Raw genomic sequence first — 26,404 nt, forward strand, 5'->3', positions numbered from 1 at the left:
AAATCCAATTATATCTCCATAACAATGTATATTATGGTATATGATCATTCTGAGGTGTGCCAAGAAGGTAAAAATCAGCATCCAGCCCTGATTTTTTGAAGTCTTAGCAAACTAGGTCTATAAAGACAGTTCATTAACCTGGTAAACAAGCAGTCATGGCCAGCAGTGGCATCTCACCTAAGAGTGAAATAGTAGATCTGTCTCCCTTCAAGTCCAGAGAAAGACCCACATGCTGTGCCAGTGAGGAATGAAACAACTGTGAGGAATGACAAATGGACTTAAACTGTTTATTTTCTTACACAACAAGAACTCAGAAAGTTGAATGTTGGTGGCTGAAACAGTTGCTCAAGAATTTCATCTAAGGCCTAGGATCCTTCTATTTTTCCACGCCACATGTGACTTTTGTCCTCAATTGTCTCATGGTGCAAGATGGCTACTATACCTCTAGGCATTGCATCTAAGTTCCAAGTAGGAAGAAGGGGACAGGGAAGGAATACAAAACAAAGACTTCCCCAAAACTCTGCAGATTTCCACTTGAGCCTTATTGTTCAGAATTGGGCCATGTGGTCACCCCAGCTGTAACAGAGTCTTTAGAGGCCAAAGTGTTTTGGGGTGACATAATGGCCCCCCACCTCAAATAGAGTCTGCCACTGATGACCACTGCCACCAACACTGAGTGCTGCTTTAGAAGTGCTAGCCAATGTAGGTTTTTAAAAGAAACAAAATAAAAGGCTCTCTGTATGAAAAGGAGTGGCAAGCTTTTTATTTCCAAGTTATATGAGTTTACCTAGAAAGCCCAATAAAATGTTAGAGACCTAGAATAATTCAATGAAGTTGCTAGATATAAAATAAATATACAAAAAGATATATACAATCAACAGTTGTCCTATATAAAACAGAAAGACTTGACTTAGAAACCCCACAAAATTAGAATGAAGTTAATAAACATACGTACTGAACATATGTGTAAGAACATCTATGAAGAAAACTAAACAGCTTTTCTGATGGTTAGAGACAGATTCGAATGACTGGTACTTTGATGAGAAGATTGAATATTGTATAGAACTATAGGAATTCTTCACACACTAGTCAGTTCTAGTCAAACCCCAATGAGATATGCAGGTGCAAAAAGAGGTTGAACTCAGAAGAATAATCTTGGGTTATCTGGAAGAATTAGATTTTTAAAAACCTTTTAAAAAACCCAGAGGGCAGCCCCGGTAGCGCAGTGGTTTAGCGCCGCCTGCAGCCTGGGGTGTGATCCTGGAGACCCGGATTGAGTCCCGCGTCGGGCTTCCTGTATGGAGCCTGCTTCTCCCTCTGCCTGTGTCTCTCTCTCTCTCTCTCTCTCTCTGTGTCTCTAGGAATAAATAAACAAAATCTTAAAAAAAAAAAAAAAAACCCACAGAAAGTACTGTCCTGGTCCTACTACATATAAAGTGAATTATGAAGCTACAAACAGAAAAGAGGTCTAAGAACAGTGAGGAATGCCATTCTAGAATGATGCAGGGACCTTGGAAGTTACATCCCAAACAGATGGATATAAGAATTCAATGCAAAATATGGAACCAAAAAAGGATTTATTTATTTTTATTTTTTTAAAGATTTATTTATTTATTCATGATAGACATAGAGAGGCAGAGACGCAGGCAGAGGGAGAAGCAGGTTCCATGCCAGGAGCCCGACGTGGGATGCGATCCCGGGACTCCCAGGATCACGCCCTGGGCCAAAGGCAGGCGCCAAACCGCTGAGCCACCCAGGGATCCCCCAAAAAAGGATTTAAAGAAGGGGCTAAGGGCCAAGAAAAAATATAAAGAAACAAACCAAAAATACCAAGTTACACAGAATTTGAACATCTCTGTTCATTAAAAATGTGGTTAACAAAGGTAAAAATGTATGTGCCAAGGCACTGTGTGTATAAAGAACAAAGAATGGAATAGACAATTCATATGAAGAGAAGAAAAAGGTCAAAAAACACAAACCAATAATACTCTTGATGTATGAAAATGGTAAATATAAAAAGTGGAGATGATGCCAAGTGTGTGCAAGTGTGCAGGGAAAGGGGTGCTCTTGGAGCCCATGTGGGAGAATGAAGAATGTCGTGCTGGGTTTGACCTAGAAACAGCTTTGTGGTGTCTGTGAACTCTGCCTGTGAATTCTACTTCTCAGAATTTATTCTGAGGAAATGATCGAAGGGCAGAATGGGTTTCTGTTCAAGAATTACAATAAAGGAACAGATCAATCATGACACTGGTAAAACACAGCCATCAATAATGTTTCTGAAAAATATTTTGTAATGTGGAAAATGCTCATCATAAAACATTTCCATTTATGGGAAAAGACAGAATTAATGTGCAAAGTATGAATCTAGTTTTGCTTAAAAGCAAAGGCATAATATGTGCACAGAAAAAAGACGTCAACATAAGTGCACCTCTGGCAGTGGCCTATGAACTGATACTGAAGGGTCCTTGCATTCTTAGGATTTTTTAAATTTTTTCCAGATTCCTTCAGTATATACATATTGTTTGTATAATCATGAAAAAAGTTTGTATGTAAATGAAAGAAAAATATCAAATCTCCAATGATAAGAGGGAAGAGGATATATTCAAATCATTTTCAGGACAAAAGGCCAAGAATCAAAACTTGTTCAATATTCATCCTCATTAGTTATTGAAGGTGCAAAGTAAAGTGATAATAAGGTGCCACGCAGCTGAGTACATAGAAGCACCACAGGGTTGACAGCAGGCACGGTGTCCAGAACTCCACAGAGATGTTTTAAGTTCTTTTGAAATAAGAAAATTGAGTATGAAAACAATGACCTAAGCCCAGATTGTATTTGTCCTTTTACAAAAGCAGCTGTAAAACAGGACTTTTCCTATTTGGCACAGAAGGCCCCACGACTGCCATGATGTGGCCCTGGGGACCGTGTAATGGGAGGCTGGTTTGCACACACTCTGGAGGAATGCAGTGGAGTTGCAGATGCCCAGGAGCATCGCTGTGTTGTTACTGTGCCCTGAACGAAGGCTGTCTGGACAGCCAGCTTCGAGCAGGGAGTCCTCCGTCTTGGGGAGGTGCCGTGCAGGGGACGTTCCCAGCTGACCACTATTGCTGACTGATTGCTTCACACGAAATGGTATTACTTTTGCACGCCACCAAAATCATACGAAAATGATTCCTGAAGCTGTTCATTTCCTTTATTTCAAAATTTTCACTTTTCGGAATCTAAGAAAATGCTTAAGAAGTATAATGCCAAAATATGCTCTATGAAGAATGGTTTATAATGGTGAAGTGATCTATAATAAAAACATGGAAATAACTTCAATATCCAACAAAAGAACATCCAATAGAATACTCTGCTTCCATTGGGAAGTATAACTCCAGACAGTTCAGTTACTTGGGAAAAAAATTCTGCTATGCAGCTAGGTGGGGGGGTGGGGGGAAGGTTAAAAAGATATATACACTATGTTTGCGGTAATGTAAAAATCCACTTTGAAACCAGCAGAAGGTAATGTATCAAAGTGCGAAATGCAGTTTACTAGGAATTATGGGGGCCCCTTTCCTTAATTCCACATTTCCTGAAATGTGGTGATTTTGCTGCCATAATTTAAAAAGTATACTAAAAATCATTTCATAAACTATAGCTCTCTGTATAAATGTAAAGTATCGTCACTGAGAAAGCAGCTTAGACTTGCTTAGGACCAAGCAGAAGGAACATTAATTCCAGGTGAACATTACCCACCTCTGCAGGGAGCACAGGGGCAGGTCCCATGGACGAGCTCCTCCCGCAGGGCTGAGCCAGTGTGCTGAGCTCACTGGAGCAGAGGGAGGCCCTGCAGGATGAAGGCGCGCTTCCTAGACACGTCTATCCCAACACCACACCTGGACGGACGCCGAACAGGTGGCCAGGCTCGATGCTGGCATGTCAGGACCCGGCTACACCGATGCCAGGACATGCTTCTGAGACGGAGGTGCTGTCACTACTGGATGACTTTGCGGTAGTGCTGCTTCAGTGGGGTGAGTCCAGGAAATCTGCCTTTCCCTAAACCCCCACCATTCAAGATCCTTCTCCCCTCCTGGAATATACTAGTGTTCACTTAGAAGTAAACTGTTCATGATTCTTGTTTGTTTTTATTATCATTATTACCATTCTAAACATAACAGCATACAAAGGAAATTCCTGATCGAAACCACGCCAGGAGCCCGCCGTCCAAAGACACAACGATTGACGTACCTTCTTTCTGTCTGTAGGAAAGATCTATTCCCCATGTTAGTGACCTGCAAACCCGTTAAAGAAAACAGGATGACAGGACAACCTCAAAAGGCCCTTGACTCTTCTCGCCTAACACATAGTGCTTCCTGGGACAGTGATGACCTCTGAGAGAGCTGTCCCTGCGCATGGGGTGTGGGCACAGGGCCGGTCTCTAATCCGGAGGCATGGGTGGGCTGTGTGTATCCGAGCTGCCAGGCTTTCTATGGAAGGAACAAGGCTGATGGTGAGCACGCAGCACTAATTTCCAGGCTTGCTGCCCAGGGGGGAAGTCCTGCCGGAGGAGGGCTGCACCACACACAGGAGCTTTGCCACGTCCAGGGGATCGATGGGGTCCACGCCACTCACGCCTGTGCCCCCTGCACCCAGCAGGCCGCCAGGCATGTAGTAGGTGCTCAGTAAGTGCTTATTGAACTGGATGGCAAAGGGCTTCTCCTCGCTGTGTCTTCTCTGGTGTTCAGCGAGGTGAGTGCTCCAGCCAAACATTTCCCCACACTCGTTACATCTGAATGACTTCTCCCCAGAGTGGATCTTCTGATGTTTGATGAGACAGTGATTCTGGCTAAAGGCTTTGCCGCATTCACCACATTTGTAGGGCTTCTCCCCGGTGTGGATGCGCTGGTGCACGATGAGGGATGAGTGGCAGCTGAAGGCCTTCCAGCAGCGGCTGCAATCAAAGGGCTTCTCGCCCGTGTGGATGCGTTGGTGCACGATGAGGTAGGAGTGGGAGCTGAAGGCTTTCCCACACTCATTGCACTTGAAGGGCTTCTCGCCGCTGTGGATGCGCTGGTGCACGACAAGGTAGGAGTGGCAGCTGAAGGCCTTGCCACACTCGGAGCACTTGAAGGGCTTCTCGCCTGTGTGGATGCGCTGGTGCAGGGTGAGGCGTGAGCGGCTGCTGAAGGCCTTCCCGCACTCACCGCACTTGAACGGCTTGTCCCCGTTGTGGATCTTCTCGTGCACGGTCAGGGATGAGTGGCAGGTGAAGGCCTTGCCGCACGCGCCGCACTGGTAGGGCTTCTCGCCAGTGTGGATGCGCTGGTGGCGCGTCAGGTGCGTCCTCTGGTTGAAGGCCTTGCCGCACGCGCCGCACTGGTAGGGCTTCTCGCCTGTGTGCACGCGCAGGTGCATGTTGAGCAGCGAGCTGCAGCTGAAGGCCTTCTCGCAGGCGCTGCACTTATAGGGCCGCTCGCCTGTGTGGATGCGGTGGTGCACGTTTAGGGACGAGTGGCAGCTGAAGGCCTTCCCGCATTCGCCGCAGAAGAAGGGCTTCTCCCCGGTGTGGATGCGCTGGTGCTCCAGGAGGTTGGTGCTCCAGGTGAAGGCCTTGCCGCACTCGTGGCACTTGTAGGCCTTCTCCCGGGCGTGCCACCGCCGGTGCAGGGTCAGGGCTGAGCTCTGCCCGAAGGCTTTCCCACACTCAGCACACGCGAAGAGGCCTTCCCCGGCGGCCACGCACCGCCGCCCGCTTGTTGGAGGGTGTTCGCTGCGGTCGCCGGCCCTGGCCAGGCCTCTCCCCTGGCCTCTCCGTGGCTTAAGGGCCAACTCACCAGGCTGGAAACTCTCCGTAGGCCCGTCAGGAGGGTCTCCTTCTGCAGGAATGTTCTGGGGGGTGAAGAGGGTGCACCCAGGGGGTAAATCCTTCTCAGATGCCTTGTGGCCCTGCCAGTGCCCCTCTGGGCAAACATCCCCACAGCTGCCCGGTGCTGGCCTCTGGAGCACAGCTTCATCCCTGGGCACAGCAGCCCATGGGCCCTCACGGGCCCTCCCATCACCCAGAGGGGGGCTGTGGATGCTGGACCTCACCAGTGGCTTGGTGATCGGCTCCTGGCATGGCTCTTCCTTGTAAATGCCCTGCTGTTGACACCACTTGTCCTCCACCCCAGGCCCGGGCTCCCCTCCTATAAGGAAGAGGAAATGCAATCTTCCATAAGCAGGTGGAGGTGTGGCAGAACCCAAACTGAGGTCTGACGGGGCGGGGGGGGGGGGGGGGTTCGGACAAGCACAGAATGGAGAGGGCAGGCCAACAGCCAGAGCACTAGAAGGCCTGAGGGGCGGAGCCCAGGGGCAGGCATCCCTGGTGAGATAGGCTATGAGCCCACCAGGCGGAGGTGGGGGAGAAGGAACTCCAGACAGAGCCAGGGGGTGAGGGACGGAGCAGGGTCATGGGGTCTGCCAGTTGGACATGATTCACTTATTGAAACATCGACTGAAAGACCACTGTGTGGGAACCGGGTCGGGGCCAGGTGTGAACACAGGGTAAGCACAAGCCGAAATGAGAATTACATGCAAATTCTCCGTGGTGCTAGAAGGGAAGAGTGCCCCCTTACCGCCTCTCTGGTTTTTGCTTTAGAAGGCTTACAACTTATAACTGTAAATGTATGCTCTGGCCCTGAGACATATACACATCTTTTCATTTTTTAAAGATTTATTTATTTGACAGAAAGAGAGAGAGAGAGAGAGAGAAAGCACAAGCAGAAGGAGTGGGAGAAGCAGACTCCTCAAGGAGCAGAGAGCCTGACACGGGGCTGGATCTTAGGACCCTGGGATCATGACCTGAGCCAAAGGCAGAGGCTTAACCGACTTAGCCACCCAGGCCCCTGTACATCTCTTTAAAAGCTAAATCCATCTCTTGTTAGCTTTGCATCTCAGGAGGACCATCTGCCTGGGAGCCACCTCTGCAAACTATGATCCCCATCTCTCTGCACCCCCAGGCTGACGCTGCTCTCTTCTCGGTGAGGGAGGCCCTGGACCCCAGTTCCACACATACTCCACACCCCCTTGCATCCAACAGGTGCCACTAGTGACATGTTCCCAGAGGTGCGGACATGACTGCTGTCTCCCGGCAGTGGAAGGCAGATGTCTTTGCCTGATTTGCTCACCGCTATATTCCCAGCACAGGTCCCCATGCATAGTCGCTGCTCAATGTGGGCATTGAAGGAAGGAAGGGAAGTGGGACCACGTGGGGGTGGGGGTAGGGGAGTGGTCCTGGGAGGCAGGAGTCTGCATATCCTTCCACTGTGTGCCCCACTCACCTGAACAAGCCCCTCCAGGGACTTCTCCGGGCATCCACCACGGCTCCTCGCCTCGTTCCAAGTGGGAGATCACATCCGGCTTGCAGACAGGGGGCCCTGCTTGCAGGGGGAAGTGGTGTGTGTCATACACGGGGATGCGGGTCTTACATGTAGAACCCAAACTAAAGTGTGCACGCTGAGGACCCCATGGGGTCTGTCTTTCTCCCTTGGAAAGCTCCAGGGCAGGCTGGGCTCCCAGGCCCCTGTCCACCCCCTCTCTTTCTTCCGGTCCCACCTCAGGACCAGCCCCACCTCCAGGCAAGGATGCTGGTAGTAGTTACCATGCACTGCCCAGCCCCAACCGGAGCACAGCGGCCACATCTCCCACGTCCTGCAGGGCCCGCACCAGGGCTGGCACCGAAGGGAGGCTTGGTAATAGCTACACTACGTCAGAATGCCCAGACTACACACCAAGCTTCCGGGAGCTGTCTTACCCAGGGCAAGAAGGTTCTGGTAGTTCTCCAGCATCACGTCACGGTACAAGGCCCTCTGAGGGGAGTCTAGCTGGCCCCACTCCTCCTGGGTGAAGTCCACAGCCACATCCTTGAAAGTCACCGATTCCTGGAATGACATGCACATTCTCATTCGCCCAGGATGGGAGTGATTCAGACTGTGTTCATGGTTCCAAGGGAGCCACATGTTGACTGAGGACCTCAGGAATGAAGGGTTAGCCTCAGGTGACCTTCTCCCATGTATGGAAGGTTGTGCTATGGGTGCCATCTGTCATACACACCACGCCTGGGCTGGGCATCACCATGCAGACCCTGGCCTTCTGGACTGGGATGGCCAAGCTAACTGGCCAGCCTGGATCCAGGTGCCTCCATGGGCTGGAGTCTCCTTGAGTTTTGGGTAAGATGCTATGCTTCCAGCATTAAGAAGGTCACATTTAAGAACTTGAAAGAATAGTACAAAGAACCCAGAAACACCATCGTGAAAGGATCCTACTCTGGATAGGAAGCCATTATCACACCCTAAGGAAGGAAGCTCTGTACTTATCAGCAAGTTCTGTCAGCAGTCGACCAAGGGAGCCACTCTGTGTTCTTTCTGCTTGCTTCCCACACCATCCCTTCCCACAGGACCCCTGCTCCCACCCTCCCCAATGCTGGTCACTGACACTTGCACACACTCCTCCTCTAGAACCCCTCTAGGCTCTTCTGCTGATCTGGGCTGCTCATCCACTCTGGAGCCTCCAGGCTGCCACCCCCAATGTTCCCTTTGCTCTTTACCCTCCAATCCCACTGTGGATCCCCCTTGCCAGCAAATAACCTCTCAAAGCCCATCTGAGTGCTGACCTAAGGTGGCAAGGGTGGTTGTCTCTTCAAAGATGTGGGTGCCATGGAACCCTGGTGTAAATGGTAGACAGGGCATTACATTAGATATAAGAACAAAGAAAAAGTCAAGTGCAGGAGGCCTGGCTCCCACCTTGTGTTTGCTGGGAGTGACTGGCATGTGGCCAAGCTCCCAGAGGTCACCGGACTTCTCTGGAAACCTTGGATTTGCATCAGCATCCATGGGCAGGCACGGGGGTGTGGAATTTCAAACCCTGAGAGGCCTTGTGCCTACCAGGAGGTTGGGAAGAGTGGGGACATCCTTTGGGGTCACAAGAGCTTTGACCTTCAGCTCTAAAAGTGGCTTATACCTTTCTTTTCTTTCTTTTTTTCTAAGATTTTATTTATTTATTTGACAGAGAACCAGAGAGTACAAGTGACGGAAATGGCAGAGGCAGAGGGAGAAGCAGGATACCCGCTGAGCAGGGAGCTGGATGTGGGGCTCGATCCCAGGACCCTGGGATCATGCATGACCTGAGCCAAAGGCAGATGCTTAATAACTGAGCCACCCAGGGGTCCCAGCTTATACTTTTAGATTGTTCTCAAAGCTGCTGCAGAGTGAACTCTGTCCCCCGGAAATTCCTATGTGGAAGCCCTCCTTTCCAACATGATTGTATTTGGAGACAGGTCTATAGGAGGTAACTGAGGTTATGTTGGGTCATAAAAGTGGGCCCAGATCTGACAAGCCTCCCAAGAAGGGGACAGAAGAGCTCTCTCTTTCCATCATGCGTTATGAGGAAAGGAGGCCTGAGGGCACTGTGAGAGCCAGACAGAAAGACGCAGAAACTGGACCCTGCTGACACCCTGATCTCAGACTTCTCCCCTCTGGAACTGTTAGAAAATCAATTTCTGTTGTTCAAGCTGCCAAGTCAGTGGTATTCTGTTATGGCAGTCGGAGTTCAGCCAACATAAAACAGTAGGAAAGATAAAGCCCATCTTTATACCATACACAAAACGCAACTCCAGGTGCAGCAAGGATCTACATGTGGAGGCTTCTGGGAGACAACTCTGTAAGTTCCTGGGCGGCATGACAGCAAACTCAGAAGCCAGGAGGAGAAGATTTACATTTACTCCATGAACGTTTACACGCAGAATTACATGTTTACTCCATGAATTTTCTACACGCAGCACTGATAAATTGCTAAGAAGAAAGAAAAAAAAATGGGCATAGGGTAGAAGCAGACAATTCACAGAAGACTGGCAAATGATTAAGAAGCACAGGAGGAGGGATCCCTGGATGGCTCAGCGGTTTGGTGCCTGCCTTCGGCCCAGGGCGTGGTCCTAGATTCCTGGGATCAAATTCCACATTGGGACTCCCTGCATGGAGCCTGCTTCTCCCTCTGCCTGTGTCCCTGCCCCCCTCTCTCTCTGTGTGTCTCTCATGAATGAATGGATGAAATCTTTAAAAAAAAAAAAAAAAAAAAGCAGCAGCACAAGAGGAGACAGTCACACTAGACATCCAGAAATGAGAAATAAAGCAGAAAGATACCATTTCACATGCAGCAGAGAGGCAAAATATGTAAAGCCTGGAAATACCAAGTGTGGGCTGGTCTATGAGGAAATGAGATGGTCTTACATCGCTGGACAGGTGTAAGGGGGACATCCATTCTGGAAAGCAAAACCTATTCTACTATCTCTAGTAAAGCTGAGAGTGTGTGTTCCCTGTGCCTCAAAAGTCCACTATGAGATTCCTATCCAGTCTAGAGAGGCTGAGTAAACACCGGAAACGTCCTGAATGCCCATCAGTAGGGATGACATACACCAGGAAACCGTGCAGCATTGAAAACGAACATGGTGGAGTAACGTGGGGAGCTTTTAAGAGCACGGCAGTGAGTACAAGAGCAGGCCGAGGGCAACCAGGCCTGGTGTGATGTGACACAGTCCCGTGTGCAGTTTACAAATACTCATATGTACATCTAGCTCCATTCTCTGGTGCGTAAGGGCATAGGCTCCAAGCTCAGTAGCCTGGGTGGGCCCCCTACTCCCACCCTTACTAGCTATGTGAGTTGTGCAGTGGTGGGGGGGGGGGGCTCTGTTCTCTTGTTGCCAATAGCACTGGTATCATTGCATCACAGTGAGGATTAATGAGTTAGTATGTAGGAAGCCCTCATCCAAGGGCCTGGCAGATGGCAGGTGTCCAATGGTGCTTGCTGTTAGTCACCGTCCTCCGAAATTGTCACACACTGAGGAGGGCAGGAGAGGAGGGAGACGGGGATGGGGAGGAAGCAGGGGGGAGGATGCAAAAAACATCTTGCATTTACCTGTAAGGTTTTGGGTTGTTTATTTTTTTAAGATTTTATTTACTGAGAGAGAGAGAGAAAGTGAGAGAGCATGAGTGAGTGGTGGGGAGGGGCAGAGGAAGAGGGAGAAGCAGGCTCCCCACTGAGCAGGGAGCCCAATGCAGGGCTTGATCCCAAGACCCTGATCTCAAGGACCCGAACCAAAGGCAGATGCTTAACCGACTAAGCTACCCAGGTGCCCCATGGTTTGTTTTTAAAAACAATTTGTAACAAATATGACAAGATTTAGATATTAATCTTGCAAAGTAGGTACATGGAAGGCTCTTATTATTCTGTTTAAATGCTTTAAAATTTGAAAGTAAGAAAAAGCCATTCAAGGAGGAAGAAAATGCAAATTTCCAGTGGACAATAAAAGGATGAATGATTTGTCAGGAAAATGTAAATCAAAACAAAAATAAGGTCACATGTTTTCCCGATCAGAGTAGCATTAATTAAAACCTGGTATCCCGGCCATGAGGAAGCATTTTTGGTAGAAGTGGGAATTGTTATACCCGTCTGTATACTCATACCGCAGAAACAAAAGTTCCTGCACAGAAGGAAGCAAATGCAAAGGTGGGTATTGCAGCGCCCAACCAAGGCCTTAGGACGGCTGGCTAAATTAGAGTACACGCATACAGGCAGACCATGGAAAATAATGCAGCCAGCCGAAGATATGCGTTGTACATTATGCTAAGTGAAGGAAGCCAGAAGGAGGCTACAGAATGTATGATCCCATTTATGTGAAATACCCAGAATAAGCAAACAACAGAGAGACAAAAAAGCAAATTAGTGGTCGCTGTGAGCTAGAATGACTGCTGATGAGCAGAGAGTTTCTTTTTGGGGTTAAGGAAATGTTCCAAAATTGACTGTGGGGATAGTTGCACTGCCTTGTGAATGCCCTCAAAACCACCAAAGTGTGCACTTGCAGAGGGTGGATTTTACAGTATGTGAATTATATGTCAATTCAAACAAAGGAAAGCACTGGAATGTGTACAGTATGATTCCATTTATCAAACAACATGCGTAAGCCATGTCTGTGTATGCTGGAGTCTGTGTATGTGAACAAGAGGACTGGTTGCCTCAGGGAAATGTGACTGTAGATGCAGGGAAAGGAGGAGATTATTAACAGACTGTGCTGTGGAACTGTTACACAGCAAATACTGGTTTTGTAAGTTAAAAAAAAAAAAAAAACTTTTCAAAGAAGAAGGAAAATCAGACGAGATCGGGCGCGTTCAGGGTGGTATGGCCGTAGACAAGAATAAGGAAAATCAAAGCAGAGTACCATTTTGTCAGCCATCCAGTCTCTTTGACCCTTACTTTCTCCAGCTAGGGAAAGGACTGGGAGCAGTGGGGCCTCCTGTGGTCGAGGAGAAAATGAAGTGGAGTAAAAGTATGCCAGTCGTGGGTATCAAGGAAAAGACCCAGCGTACTCAGTTCCCGCTTGGCCATCTCCTACCCCACTGGCTGAGCACACCAAGAGGCTGGAGACCCTGCCCCAGGCCCTGTGAGAAGACAGCAAATAGCAGTGTGTGTCCAGAACCGTGACAGGGGTGTCTACTCTCTCAGGCATTCAAGGAGGGGCAGACCACAGCAGGGAGGGCACAGAAATGGGGTGAGTTGGGCTTTGGCAGTACAGTAAACTGAGGTGGCACAGGGCCATGTCCTGGGACTTCATGCTCTCGGAGCTCTGGCAACAGATGAGGAGCAGTGGGAGGTGCCGCTGTGGACACAGTAATAAGACATTTACTCCAAGGTGAGGATGCTTGTATTCTGTAGCAGGATGGACAGAGGGAAGGCAGGAGAGAGGGACAACAGGTTCTGGGTGTGGGCTGGAGGAGTGAAGAAGCACCCTGGTAAAAACTGGGTTTCCTCTTCTGCTTCCAGACACAAAACAGTAAAAAGGACCAGATTTGCCCTCTTACCTCAAACAACTAGTAAACTGGGCAAAACGTATGAAACAATGATTGATTTCAAGACACCCACAAGCTGCAGCTCAGAACACAGACCACTGAGAGAAAGGAAACAAAATAATCCCTACAAGCACCCCATCTTCCTACTGGAAACAGTTTCCAGACTGCAATGCAGTTTCCTAACTGGAACCAGACAGAGCCTGTGGTCTCACCAAACTGAGAGTTTAGCAAGTTCAGATTAGAATTTCTGGGGCAACATGCCAGAGCAGAGGGAGTTTCACAGACCCAGAACTCTGGATCCACTTGAGACTGACTGAGGACCAACAGGCATGTGCCTGGGAAGAAACCCCAAACCAGGAAAAGTAACACCAGGAAGAAGTAGAAAGAACAATCATTAAAACTCACAGGAGGCTGGGAGTAGTTTATGTTCTGACCAGCCAGAGTGGAACATCCTTTTGCTGTATGGGCACCACATAAAGTCCCCAGGAGGAGATAGCCTCAGTGGTCTGACAAAATTAACCCAAGACTAAAGCTTCTCTGGCTTCACCTGAACAAAACCTAAAGAACAATCCTTGAAAGGATCCAACTGACACTAAGTAATTTCACTGCATCCCAGAACAAATTCTAGAAATATTTAAGGATGGGATGCCTGGGTGGCACAGTGGCTGAGCATCTGCCTTAGGCTCAGGGCATGATCCAGGAGTCTAGGGATCAAGTCCCACAGCGAGCTCCCTGCATGGAGCCTGCTTCTCTCTCTATGTCTCTGCCATTCTCTGTGTGTCTCTCATGAATAAATAAATAAAATCTTAAAAAAAAAAAGAAATATTTAAGGAATTCAAAAAAAAAAAAAAAAAAAACAAAACCAATACTCAAACTAAAACTCACTCCAGCATCTAATAAAGTACTTAAAAGAAAAATCAAGTTAATAAAATCAGAGAAATTAAGAGTATACTAAAACAGTATTTGTTTACCTCAAAAGAATGCATTAAGGGTGAAACAAAAAAGACACAAGACATATAGAAAACAAATAGCAAAATGGCAGATGTAAATCCAGCCATATCAATAATTATAGTAAAAGTGAATGGTCTTTTTTTCTTTAAATATTTTATTTATTTATTCATGAGAGACACAGAAAGAGAGGCAGAAACACAGGCAGAGGGAGGAGAAGCAGGCTCCATGTAAGGAGCCCAAGGTGGGACTCCATCCTGGGAATCCAGGATCATGCCCTGAGCCAAAGGCAGACGCTCAACTGCTGAACCACCCAGGTGAATGTGAATGGTTTTTTTTTTTTTTTTAAAGATTTTATTTATTTATTCATAGACACAGAAAGAGAAAGGCAGAGACACAGGCAGAGGGAGAAGCAGGCTCCATGCAGGGAACCCAACGTGGGACTCGATCCCAGGTCTCCAGGATCACACCCCCGGCTGCAGGCGGCGCCAAACCGCTGTGCCACTGGGGCTGCCCAAATGTGAATGGTCTTTACACTCCGACTGAAAATAAGAGATTGTCAAGTTGAATTTAAAAATTAAGACCCAACCATACGTTAGCTATAGAAACCCATTTTAGAAACAAAAACAAAGGTAAACTAAAAGTGGAAGGATGGGAAAAGATATACTCTGCAAATACTAATCAAAAGAAAGCTGCAGTGGCTATATTAATATTAGACAAAGAAGATGCTCCTTGGAGCAAAGGAGATCATCAGAGACAAAGAGAGATATTATATAATCATCATTACATGATTACATAACGGTCATTATCACAACAGCAATTCATTAAGAACTCACAACAATCTTTAACTATAAATGTATCTACTAATAGAGCTTCAAAACACATAAGGCAAAAACTTGATAGGACTGAAAAGAAAAACAGACAAATCCACGATTATACTTGGTAATTTTAACAGTAATCTCTCTCAATAATTGCTAGAACTCAAAAACAGAAAATATGTAAGGATACAGAACAATTGATTAACACATCATTTTACTGGACTTAATTGACATTCACAGAATACTCTAGTTGACAAAAGCATAAGACATATTCTTTTCAAGTGCATACAGAACATTTACCAAGATAAAGCACATTCTGGGCAATAAAATAAATCTTAGTAAATCTGAAAAAATTCAAATTATATAAAGTTCCTTCATCAACTACAACAGAATTAAATTAGAAATCTCTAAAAGATATCTGGAGGGACACCTGGGTTGGTGGCTCAGCGGTTGAGCATCTGCCTTCGCTCAGAGCATGATCCCAGGATCTGGGATCTGGTCTCGTATTAGGTTCCCTGTAAGGAGCCTGCTTCTCCCTCTGCCTATGTCTCTGCCTCTGTCTCTCTGAGTCTCATGAATAAATAAATAAATCTTTAAAAAAAAAAAAAAAGGTAGAAAGGTATGTGGAAAAAAATCCTCCAAAAATTTGGAAATTAAAAACATTCCTAAATAACACATGGTTGAAGAAGAAATCACAACAGAAACTGGATCTATTTTGAACTGAAAAAATGAAAATACAACATAAAATCTGGGGGATGTAGCTAAGGCAGTGTTTAGAGGGAAATGTATAGCATTGGATGCTATATGAGAAAAGAAGAAAGGTGCCAAATCAATATCTGTTTCAACTTTAAGAAATCAAAATAAGTAAAGGAAGGAAATAATAAGAACCTTAAATAAAGGGAACAGGACAGAAAAGCAATAGAGAAAAATCAATGATACCAAAGATGGCTCTTAGAAATGATCAATAAGATCGATAAATAAACATTTACTATCTGACTCAACAATTCCACTTAGATATATATTCAAGAGAAATTAAAACACAAGTCTAGGGGATCCCTGAGTGGCTCAGCAGTTTAGCACCTGCCTTCGCCCGAGGGCGTGATCCTGGAGTCCCGGATCAAGTCCCACATTGGGCTCCCTGTATGGAGCCTGCTTCTTCCTCTGCCTGTGTCTCTGCCCCTCTCTCTCTCTGTGTGTGTGTCTCTCATAAATAAATAATCTTTAAAAATAAAAAGTAAAAAATAAAATAAAACACGTCTATACTTGTATTCAAACATTTAGAGCAAGTTTACTTGTAATAGCCCAAACCTGGAAACAACCTAATATCTCTCAGCTGATGGATGGATGAACAAATTATAAATGCCCATATAATGGTGTTTGGGGCTGAGTTGTGACCCTTCCAAATTCATAGGTTGAAGCCTTTGCCCCAGTACCTCAGAAAAGTATGCTTGGAGATAGGATCCTTAAAGAGATAATGAAGGAAAAATTAGATCATTTTGATGAGCCATCATCCAACAGGAGTGGTGTCCTTATAAAAAAAGAAAACTTTGAACCAGATACGTACAGAGAAAGACCATGTGAAGACACTCAGAAAAGGTATCTTCACAACCCAAGAAGAGAGGCCTCAGAAGAAACCAATTCTGCTGACATCTTGATCTTGAACTTCCTGAATTGAGACAATAAACTTTTGCTGTTTAAGCCATCTATAGCACTGTTATGGCAGCCCTTGTAAACTAATACAAATGGTATATTACTCAGCAACAAAAAAGAACAAACTACTGATTCAGCATTATGCTAACTGAAATTAGAAACCAAAGACTATGGCTGGTTCAGTTAGTAGAGCAAGCGACTCTTAATCAAGGTGAGGTTTAAACCCTGCATTAAGTGTAGATTACTTAAAAATAAAATCTTTAAAAAAAGAAACTAAAGACTATATACTATATATTTCCATATGAAATTCTTAAGAAGGCAAAATTGTGGTTGCCAAGGGGTGGGAGCGGGGAGAGGACTGACTGCAAAGGGGCATGAAGGGAACTTTTTGGGTGATGGAAACATTTTAGGTTATGATTGTGGTGCTGGTTACACAACTGGTTACACAAACTCATCAAATCCTCTATTTAAAATTGGAGAACTTTACTGTATATAAATTATACCTCAGTAAATGTGATCCAAAAAAGCCACTGGATTTCAGGAAGACAAGAAGGTGGGGGTGATGACACATGCTGAGAACATGCCCATAGCTGAGGCATGCAGGAATAACACATAATGGTCATGGCATTAGCAGGGGAAATGAAAAACATGGACAGAAACAAAGCTCCAGAGACATCAGAATGTGGTGCTGGAGAAAGGGGGCTGTCAGAGGCCACATGTCTTCTGTGTGGGGGTGTCAACAGGTAAGGGCAGGGTAGGACCTGAGCCTTGCACAGGCTGTCTGGTGGCTATTTACACTGAGAGAAGTCCATGTCCCATGCATCTTCATTCTGTAAGATAGGAAACAAACCCCAGGGAATCAAATGCCGAAGTGTGGTAATGAAACTAGTGGGGAAGTCAGAAGAGATCGTGCAGGATGTCTCAGGAGAGCAAAACACTTGACTGTGAGTCTGAGTGGGGCTGCCAGGCAAGAAGAGTACTGAGAAGAGCAGGACCAGTTACTCAAGGCTCTAAGAAGTTGATATTTTAGGAATAACACCTATGCACAAGAAGGGTACTACCCTGAGGTAATCACTCACAAGCGCACACATGCACTTCTTGCTGAACCATCTGTGGGTAAGTTGCAGACATCACGACATCTCACCCTATGGGCTTCACCTTGTACGTTCTAAGTATATTCTCCTACCCAATCACAGTGGTATCATCACACCCAAGAAATGTAATGTTGATGCTATATGATCTAAGATAAATCCACTTTCAAATTTCCTCAATTGCCCAAACTGCCTTTGATTGAGGGTTTTTTCAATTTTTTTGGATCTATGACCTGTCAAAGATCACGTACTACATTTGATTATCAATAGTCTCTTGAGCGTGTTCTAGAATGACAGAGCATTCTAATACATAGAATGCTAGCTAGGCACCACATCTCAGGATGTGTTTTAGAGTTATTTCTATTTTTCTGTAATCAGACTCCTTTCAAGTGGAAGGCTAACACAATCACAAAATCCTGAAAGAATCAAAGGACTCTCAACGCTCCAGACTTTTTCACTACTGTACTCTCTTATCAACTGTACTCTTTCAAATACTGTGAGGGATGAGGGTGGTTTAGGTGGTTGAGTAAGATAAGAAATAAGTCTGTGAAAGGGAGGATTTGGGGCCCACTTTAGCTGCACAAGTGGCCCCATGCCAATTCCTTGCTGAGCTCCCAGATCCTCTAAAACTCCAGGTTTTTCCTTGACGGCCTCATTCCAGGGGCCCCTCCCAGAGGAAAAGGCACACAGGGATGCAACCCCCTCCCAACACTCTTACCCTGGAGCTACCATGCAGCCTTCTTTCAGCTGTTTCGCACTCCCCTGCCTGATTCCATCCCAGTAAACTCCCCCAGGTGAGGACCAAGCCCTAAGTCTGCATGTGGAGGTGACTTAAGTGATCTCTTATGAGCTGTCATCTACTTGCTCAGGATCCACTAAAATCAGTCCTCAGAGCTCCTGGTATGGTGCTGGGCAAACAGGTCCTGGGCAAATGACTCACCAAATGAGCTGAATCAGGGGAGAAGAGACACTTCAAGGACACGCCTGGATTCTCTCCAACCGGAGCTGTTCCCCTGCCCAGAGCATCCCCAGGAAGGGAGAACGGCCCCCCAGACTGGGAGTGGGGGAGGGGGGACCCCTTGGGTGAAGATTCCGGGCAGGGGAAAAGTGCGAACCCTCTTCATTAAGAACGAGATGTTCAGAAGGAAGAAAAGACAACCACTCACCGCGGACCTGGCTTCCAGGAGACCCTGATCCAATTTATCCTCTGGATTCTTTTTGAGGGTAAGAGCAGGCTCCTGAGAGGACCGAGCTGGGGAGGAGAAATGAGTCAAAGGGGCTGCTCTGCCCATAGCCCCCGGTGCAGGGGTGAGCTGAAGCCCACTCCACCCCTAGCACCCGGCAGGCTCAGAGAGGACTCAGGAACCGCCCCCGCGGGTGGGGTGGGGAGCGAGCCCCAATATCGGCACAATCTGGAAGAAAAACACTGCCCTTGTCTTCCTCTTCAGCGTGCTTGAGAACTGGAAACGAACGGGTGTGCACGGTGAGAGGCAGGAGGCCCGACTTTGCCAAGTGCTTCTGGGACACTAGCCTGACCTGAGTGTCAGCCTCCTCGAGCCAGGTCCACAGACCCAGTGACTAGACGAGCCAACTGTACCTGTCGCCCGGGGCTTCGGGGCAGGGGTCTCCATGGCGCCCTCGGCAGCGTTCCCCCGGCCGTGCGCGGCTCTGCAGCCTCCCGGGCCCCAGGCCAGGCCCAGGGGCGCGGGTCCTGCTCCTGGGGCTCAGGGGCAGCCTGCAGGGAGGCCCCGGGGGGAGGCCCCCGCACTCCCGGCTGCACGGTCACGGTCACGGTCACGCCCGCGGAGCCCCCTGCGCCGCTCCCCACCCCCAAGGTCGGGGTCAGGCAGGCTCCGCAAGCGCCCCACACCCCAGGCTGCGCTCACGCCCCATCACCCGCGCCCCGCGCAGCCCGGCACACTCCTCCCGGGACACTGCGGGCCGGGAGCACCGCCGGGCTCAGGCTCAGCCGTCCGGAGCCAGCTGGCGCAGAGCGCGGCCGGCAGACAGGATCCGCGGTGGACGGACAGACCGGCCGACGGTGACACAGATGCGCGACCAAGCGGACCGGCCTCCCACAAAAGCCGACCGACTGCCACAAAGGAGCAACCCGGCGACCGCCGCCGGAAAGTGCGCCTGCGCGCATTGGACGCGAACTACAACTTCCGGTAGCCTTTGCGTCTCGCTGGCGCGGACTCCATTTCCCAGAGGGCGTTGGGGTCCCGTCCCAGAGCTGCCTTTGCGCCAAGCAAACGAGCTTATGGCACAGCCTTCTGGGAAATGTAGTTCCCGGCACAGCGGCCAAACACTCTGGCTCCGCCCCAATCTCCCTCGCCCCTATTGCTGCAGAAAGCGCTTGTATTTCGGTGAGTGTGTGTTTATGTGGGTCAGCGTTTGCTGTATACATGTTCCTCAGTGTGTCACTCAGTGTGTCTGTGTGTACCCACAGTGCTCATCAGTGTGTGCATTTTTGTGAATCTGTGCCCCAGTGTACATATTTATGTCACTGTGGGTCTCATAGTTCTAGTTGTGTGACTGTATGTAAATCAGTGCAATTCCAGAGATTCTATATTGAGTACTCTGTCCACTCGTATCTCTACCTACCAGTCCTGAAAAGTAACAAGACAGTAGCTACAATGATGTGTCCAGACTAAAATAAGGATGTGGATGGGAGGGTACAGTTACGGCTTTATAATTCTTGAGCTGTGAAAAGCATTTAATTGACAATAGGTAGTGTAAGATTCTCACGTATTTAAGGAGATGTCCTAAGTTACTTTCTGACTTCTTAGGGTCATGCATGTAAAATCCTGAGGGCTGATTAGCAGGGCCATATGAAGTTCCAGCAAAATATGGGTACATATACCATTTTAAAAGTAAAAAGCCCACAGTGTGTACAAATGTCAACTTACTATGTTATATGCCTGAAACTAATATAATGCACATCAATTATACCTCAATAAAAAATTAAAAGCACTTAAAATAATAGGAAGATTTTAAAGACCAAAACACATTAAACATTAATAATGTCTTATTACATTAATGTTTGGTGTTATAACCTAAATTCCTTTTCCAAGTACCTGTACAGGTAGCTTGTATCCCACTAGTCTTCTTGCCAAGAATAGTTATAAACTTGCATAGAGGAATGGATCTCAAGCAGATAATGGGCTGATGATACAGAGGCCAGAGTTTGAGGACTTCTGGAAAGATTCTAAATTGAGAGCAAAAATCCAGGAACTTGGAGATAGTCAAATAAGGGTAAGCCTAAAAATCTGAATAAAAATTCCCCTTGAATTCTGGGATCCCTGGGTGGCTCAGTGGTTGGGCACCTGCCTTCGGCCCAGGGCGTGGTCCTGGTCCTGGATCGAATTCCACATCGGGCTCCCTGCATGGAGCCTGCTTTTCCCTCTGCCTGTGTCTCTGCCTCTTTCTCTCTCTCTGTGTCTCAAATAAATAAATAAATAAATAAATAAATAAATAAATAAATAAAATATTTTTAAAATTCCCCTTAAATTCTTGAGTGACTACTACACTGCATATGACTTCAAGGATGTTTTCCTCTAAGCATCATTTGGAAGGCTAAAAAGCTGAGTGGAGATCTCAACAGTTTGGTATTTAACTCTCACCAATGGATTTATTAAATACCTGGAGCTTTGCATTGGAATCCCAGAAGGTGCAGGTCTTAGTGGTAAAGATATAGCCCAATGTTAAGGGCTATGTTCTAGGACTAAGGGAAAAACTAAAATAGACCTTCCTTAAAAAATAAAAGCCTAAAACCAAGATCTCACAGGATCATTGTGAACAATTTAACTGCCTGCCTGAATAAAACTCAACACTCTTTAAAGGAAGATAATAGAATCCAGAATCCTTTCACAGGATCATCCACAATGGCAACTATAAATTAAAATATTACTAGACATGCAAAAAAACAGAAGAGAATGACCCATAGTTGAGAAAAAAAAGTCTATGTGAAGAAACCCACAGAAGACTCATATGAAGGCATTAGCTAAGAGTTTGACAAAACTATCAAAATTATGTGAAAGAATTTACAAGAAAAGATAGGTCAAACAAGTAAGTGGATGAGGAAGCTCATCCAAGGAATGGATCTTTAAAAAGAACAAATTGAAAAATGCATTGATGAAAATGGGCCAGTAGAAATTATCCTAACTGAAATACAGTACGAAAATGAAGTGGGGATTTAAAAAAAAAAAAAAAACACAGAACAAATCATCTGAGATTTGTGGGACAATGTGATCATGGTCCAACACAATACCTCTTCAACTTTTTGGTCTTAGGAGCCCTTTACACTCTTAAAATTACTGGGAATCCAAAGGGTTTTTGCTTATGTGAATTATATCTATCTCTACTGCATTTGAAAATAAAGTTGAGGAATTTTAGAAACATATTAATTCAACAAAATAAGCCAAATAAATGTTGTATTAGTTTCCCAGAGCTGCAAAATACCAAAAAAATTTTTTAAAGATTTTATTTATTTATTCATGAGAGACACACAGAGAGAGAGGCACGGACACAGGCAGAGGGAGAAGCAGGCTCCATGAAGGAAGCCCAACATGGGACTCAATCTTGGATCTTCAGGATCATGCCCTGGGCTGAAGGCGGCACTAAACCACTGAGCCACCAGGGCTGCCCAAACTAAGTGGTTTAAACAACAGAAATGTATTGCCTTGTTGTTCTGGAGACTAGAAATCTGAGATCCAGGTGTCAGCAGCGCTGGTCCTTCTGAGAATAATGAGGAAGAATCTGTTCTATGATTCTCCCATCATAGGGGAGCTTCTGGTGGTTTGCTTCAATCTTTCTTATTTCTTGGCTTATAGAAGCATCACTCCAATTCCTGCCTTCATCTTCACATGGCATTCTTCCTGTGTGTGTGTGTGTGTCTGTCTCCAAATTTCCCCTTCCTATAAAAACGCTAGTAATATTGGATTAGGGCCCACTCTAAAGACCTCATTATATTTTAATTTGTTTATTTATTTTTATTTATGTATTTGAGAGAGGGAGAGGGAGAGAAAGAGAATCTACAGCATCTCCCCATTGAACAAGAAGCCCAACATGGGGCTTGAGCCTATGATCCTAAGATCATGACTGAACTAAAACCAAGAGTTGGATGTTTAACCAACTGAGCCACCCAGGAGCCCCTAAAGGCCTCATTTTAATTCGAATGCCTCTGCAAAGACTTTATCTCTAAGTAAGGTCACATTCTCACATACCAGGCATTAGGACCTCAACATATGAATTTTGGGCGTGTACACAATCTATAACACATTTTAACATATTCCATTTGTAAAATGGAATAAAAGTCCTGGGATCCCTGGGTGGCGCAGCGGTTTGGCGCCTGCCTTTGGCCCAGGGCGCGATCCTGGAGACCCGGGATCGAATCCCACATCAGGCTCCCGGTGCATGGAGCCTGCTTCTCCCTCCGCCTGTGTCTCTGCCTCTCTCTCTCTCTCTCTGTGACTATCATAAAAAAAAAAAAAAAAAAAGGAATAAAAGTCCTGTATTTTGGCTGTTGGTGGTTGCTGGTGGTGTGATGCTTCTTTTTTTTTTTTTTTTTTTTTTTTTTTTTGGTGTGATGCTTCTTAAGACTGCCTTCTGAGGAGCCACTCAGCAGCCAACATGTCTAACAGAAACAATAACAAACTGCCCAGAAACCTGCCACAGTTACAGAATGTGATCAAAGCAGGATTCGCCAGCCTACATCGAGGAGTTTCTACAGAAGTATAATCACTCCAAATCCAATGTGGAGATTTTCAAATTACAACCAAATAAACCTAGCAAAGAATTGGCAGAGCTAGTGAAGTTTATGGCATAGATTGGTCACTGCTATCCAGAACACTTAAGTAACTTTCCCCAAAAGCTGTAAGATCTTTCCTACAATCAATCACAGTCTTGGATCCAGATCTTTGAATGACATTTTGCAAAGCTTTGATCTTGCTGAGAAATAAGAATCTCGTCAGTCCGTCAGGTTTGCTAGAACTCTTCTTTGAACTTCTGCATTGCCATGATAATCTTCTGCAAAATACTTTATTTTTTTAAAAAGATTTTATTTATTTATTCATGACAGACACAGAGAGAAAGAGAGAGGCAGAGACACAGGCAGAGGGAGAAGCAGGCTCCATGCAGGCAGCCTGATGTGGGACTCGATCTCGGGTCTCCAGGATCACACCCCGGGCCGAAGGTGGTGCTAAACCGCTGTGGTGCTAAACCGCTGGGCCACCAGGGCTGCTCCTGTGAAAGACTTTATTTTTTATTTTTTTAAAAGATTTATTTATTTATGATAGACATAGAGAGAGACAGAGAGAGGCAGAGACACAGGAGGAGGGAGAAGCAGGCTCCATGCCAGGAACCCGATGCCGGACTCATCCCAGGACTCCAGGACCGCACCCTGGGCCAAAGGCAGGCGCTAAACCGCTGAGCCACCCAGGGATCCCTGTGAAAGACTTTATACACACATATTGTCACTGATATCAATAATATAAATGCAAAACAGAAGAATAAAGTGAATGTTTGTTGCAGAATTTCATGTATACCATGTTAAGAGAGCAATGCAACTGCAGCCAAGATATCTTTGGATGTGATGACTGAACTCTACAGAAGAAACATCTGGAATGATGCCAAAACTGTCATTGGGATCACAACTGCATGTTTCCCTAAGGTCACCAAGATATTAGGTGCTGCTTTGACATTTTTCCTTGGGAAAGATGAAGAGGAGAAACAGGACAGTGACTCAGAATCCGAGGATGAAGGACCAACAGCAAGAGACCTGCTAGTGCAAATGCCACGGGGAAGAAAAGCTCCAAACACAAGAAAAAGTTAGAAAAGGCTATGAAAGTGCTCAAGAAAAATAAAAGAAAAAAAGAAAAAGAAACCAGAGGTGTTTAACTTTTCAGCTATTCATTTGATTCATGATCCCCAAGATTTTGCAGAAAAATTCTAAAACAGCTTAGAGAGCTGTACAGAGAAGTTTGAGGTGAAAATGATGCTCATGAGCCTCATCTCCAGATTGGTGGGAATTCAGGAGCTTTTTCTCTTCAACTTCTATCCCTTTGTGCAAAGGTTTCTGCAGCCCCACCAAAGAGAAGTAACGAAGATCCTTCTGTTTGCTGCCCAAGCATCTCATCACTTAGTACTCCCAGAGATCATTCAGTCAGTGCTCATGACTGTTGCCAACAATTTTGTCACTGGCAAGAACTCTGGGGAGGTCATGACAGTAGGAATCAATGCTATAAAAGAGATAACAGCTTGATGTCCTCTAGCCATGACTGAAGAACTTCTCCAAGACCTGGCTTAGTATAAAACACACAGAGATAAGAATGTGATGATGTCTGCTAGAACTTTGATTCAGCTCTTCCAAACAGTGAATCCTAAGATGTTGCAGAAGAAATTCTGGGGTAAGCCTACAGAGGCCTCCATAGAAGCAAGAGTGCAAGAATATGGAGAATTAGATGCTAAAGATTACATTCCAGGAGCAGAAGTTCTAGAAGTTGGAAAATAAGAGAATTCTGAAAATGTTGAATATGGGTGGGAAAGCACCAGTCTCAGTGAGGAGGCAGATGCTGATGGTGAGTGGGTTGATGTGCATCACTCTTCTGATGAAGAGCAGCAAGAAATATTTAAGAAGCTCAACAGGATGCCCATGGGGGAGCGGAAAGCCAAAGCTGCAGCCATTAGCACAAGCTGAGTACTAACTCAGGAAGACTTCCAGAAAGTCTGCATAGCCCAAATGAGGAAAAAACTCAACACTAACCCAGGGAAAGCCCAAAAGAGGAAATATATTGAAATAGATAGTGATGAGGAGCCCAGGGGTGAGTTACTTTCTCGTCGGGACCTTGAACGCATTCATAAAAAGCCAAAATCTGACAAGGAGACAAGACTAGCCACAGCAGTGGCTGGAAAGACAGACTGAAAATAATTCATGAGGAAGAAAACCAAAATGAACCCATTTTCCAGTTCCACAAATAAAGAGAAGAAAAAACAGAAGAACTTTATGATGATGCAATATAACCATAACATCTGGTCAAAAAACAAGCGTTCCTTCCGTGAAAAGCAGCTGGCACTACAAGATGCACTTTTGAAAAAGAGAAAAAGAATGAAGTAACCTCCAAGCAAGTTTTCCATTCCAAGAAGAATGCTAAGTTTGTATCATTATTTTGAAAACTAGTTAATCAAGAATATTTACATTAAAAAGTCCTGAAGTACCGTATTGTGAAAAATACAGTAAAAAAAAAAAATCCTGTATTTTCCAAAACAATAGTGAGGAGAGGAGCATTATTTGACATTCTTTTTTTTCCCCCCAAATCTCTTTAATGTAATACAAGGCAGCTGGATCTTCTTACCTGCTTCAGTGTAATTTAAAACGTTCTTAGAAATAAAATTTCAGACTCAAGTGGTGAATTCCATGAGTCTGAAACATTTAAGGAAAAAATATACCAGTTTTTCAGAAAATATTTCATAAAATAAGATGGGAGGGAATACTTCCTAGGTCATTTTCAGAGGCTTAAATAATCCTAATCCCAAAACTGACAAGGACATTACAAGGAAAGAAAATTACAGAACAATGCTGCAAGAACATAGAAATGAAAGTATTAAAATAGCAAATCCAATCCAGCAATACTTTAGAAAGGATAATATATCATGACCAAGTGGAGCTTATTCAAGGAATGAAAAGTTGGTTTAATATTTCAAAATCAATTAATGTAATTAGCCTAATTAACACAGTAAAGGAGAAAAAACAGCCTGATGCAGAAAATGCATTTAAATAAAAATAATACACTTTTTATAGATAGAAATGGACAAGCTCACTCTAAAATTTTAACAGGAAGCAAAGTACTAGGAAAGTTGGGATCATTTGGGAGAAATATAAAGTTGAAAAAACTCATGTGAAAAAGTTGGTGTAAGGAGGGTTTACAAAAAAAAAAAAAAAAGGAGGGTTTTCTACTAGTAAGGCAACTTAGATTGGTGGTAAGAGACTGAAAACTTCCCCTGACAAACCTGATTTCTAATGCTGTGTGTAAGAATTAGAATTTC

General features: G+C 45.5%; 1 protein-coding gene and 1 pseudogene across 5 annotated transcripts; one reads left to right on the forward strand and one right to left on the reverse strand.

Annotated features, from left to right (window-relative positions):
• Positions 1–737: 737 nt before the first annotated feature.
• Positions 738–19,509, reverse strand: ZNF74 (zinc finger protein 74). 5 transcript variants are annotated; one of them, XR_011994719.1, is made up of 6 exons: positions 18,529–19,155; positions 7,773–7,899; positions 7,300–7,395; positions 6,071–6,165; positions 1,679–5,869; positions 738–1,305 (listed from the first exon to the last, which is right to left on the reverse strand). XR_011994719.1 is itself a non-coding variant. In XM_072723453.1 (6 exons), exons 1-6 carry the CDS (start codon positions 18,991–18,993, stop codon positions 4,505–4,507), a joined length of 1,803 nt encoding a protein of 600 aa, XP_072579554.1. In that variant the 5' UTR covers positions 18,994–19,509; the 3' UTR covers positions 738–4,504. The 5 variants fall into 5 exon arrangements, 4 of the variants coding, with proteins under 4 accessions (XP_072579554.1, XP_025838551.1, XP_025838550.1 ...); XM_072723453.1 differs by having other exon boundaries at positions 738–5,869; positions 18,529–18,614; positions 18,960–19,509; XM_025982766.2 differs by having other exon boundaries at positions 738–5,869; positions 7,300–7,398; positions 18,529–18,614; positions 18,960–19,492.
• A 3,484-nt stretch (positions 19,510–22,993) lies between these two features.
• On the forward strand, positions 22,994–25,572 carry LOC112907544 (protein SDA1 homolog; annotated as a pseudogene).
• Positions 25,573–26,404: the final 832 nt, after the last annotated feature.

Source organism: Vulpes vulpes, chromosome 10 (assembly GCF_048418805.1).
Source record: "Vulpes vulpes isolate BD-2025 chromosome 10, VulVul3, whole genome shotgun sequence".
NCBI lineage: Eukaryota > Metazoa > Chordata > Mammalia > Carnivora > Canidae > Vulpes > Vulpes vulpes.